Genomic DNA, 1,157 nt, shown 5'->3' on the forward strand with positions numbered 1-1,157 from the left:
ATTTAAAAATAAATAAATAAATAACAAGAATAAGAGCGAAGAGAAGCCTCTAGAAACCAGAAAGACACAAACGGGCGAGATTCAAGTCTCAAGTCTCTCGCCTCAAGTGTGTAGTTTGCAGTCTCAAGAATGGCGAAGGAACTTGAGAACAAAGCCAAAGAGGCATTCTTGGATGACGATTTTGCCCTCGCCGCCGATTACTACTCGGAAGCCATCAACTTAGATCCCAACAACCCTCTTCTTTATGCCGACAGAGCCCAAGCCCATATCAAGCTCCAGAACTTCACAGGTCTCTCTCTCTTCCTCTACGAATTCCTGTTTTGTGTTTACGGTTTACCCTACTAACTAACAATCATGGCGTTTCAATGAACAGAAGCCGTTTCTGATGCGAACAAAGCCATTCAATTGAGTCCTTCACTGGCTAAGGCATACCTTCGTAAGGGGTACGCCGTCCTCTTCTTCCCAAACCCTTTCTTTATTTATTTTTCTTTTCAATCATTCGAACATCAAATTGGTTGCTAATTTTCAACGATTGATGCAGAACTGCGTGCATTAAGCTGGAAGAGTATCAAACTGCAAAGGTAGCACTTCAAACCGGTGCCTCTTTTGCTCCCGACGATTCCAGATTCACCAAGCTCATTCAAGATTGTGATCGCTACATTGCAGGTTACCTACCTCTTTTGCAACGCATTGATATCTGCTTTTACCGATATTTGCTTTTTGCTTCTTTCTTACTTTGCTGTTTGTTGTTCATTGTTTGGATTTGCCATGTTATTGTAGTTCCCTATTTGCCCTTACTGGTCTGCAGCCACAGTTTCTGTTGCCTGTGCTTTCTTGTTCGTTTCTTGTTTGCAAATCATTTGTAGTAGCATTTGTGGTTGTCTTCTTTCTGTATGTTAGCTTGATATTTATACGATTTGTGCGGCCTCTCTTTCTCTGGCAGAAGAATCGAATGATCTTGCTAGCACCTTATTGCCCCGCGTCCCCACAACTCCTGCCGGTAATGGTTCGCATTCGACTGATAGAAGTATAGATTCTACTAAAGAAGCTGAAAGAGACAGTTCGGTACCCCAAATCAATGAAGTTGCAACAACCAGGCCAAAATTCAGGTTCTAACTGCTTTTTTTCTTTTGCCAATTCTGTTATCTCGTAATTTG

At 41.9% G+C, this 1,157-nt stretch overlaps 1 protein-coding gene across 1 annotated transcript in view; it reads left to right on the forward strand.

Moving 5' to 3' along the window:
* Positions 1 to 1,157, forward strand: part of LOC107643095 (protein SGT1 homolog B) — a gene marked incomplete at its 5' end in the record, with an annotated part of 3,979 nt that continues 2,822 nt past the window's right edge. Inside the window, 4 exon segments of the mRNA XM_016346656.2 lie at positions 1 to 289; positions 374 to 443; positions 542 to 666; positions 944 to 1,109. Of these exon segments, the coding sequence (XP_016202142.1) occupies positions 130 to 289; positions 374 to 443; positions 542 to 666; positions 944 to 1,109 (521 nt within the window).

This window comes from Arachis ipaensis, chromosome B05, assembly GCF_000816755.2.
Source record: "Arachis ipaensis cultivar K30076 chromosome B05, Araip1.1, whole genome shotgun sequence".
Classification (NCBI taxonomy): domain Eukaryota; kingdom Viridiplantae; phylum Streptophyta; class Magnoliopsida; order Fabales; family Fabaceae; genus Arachis; species Arachis ipaensis.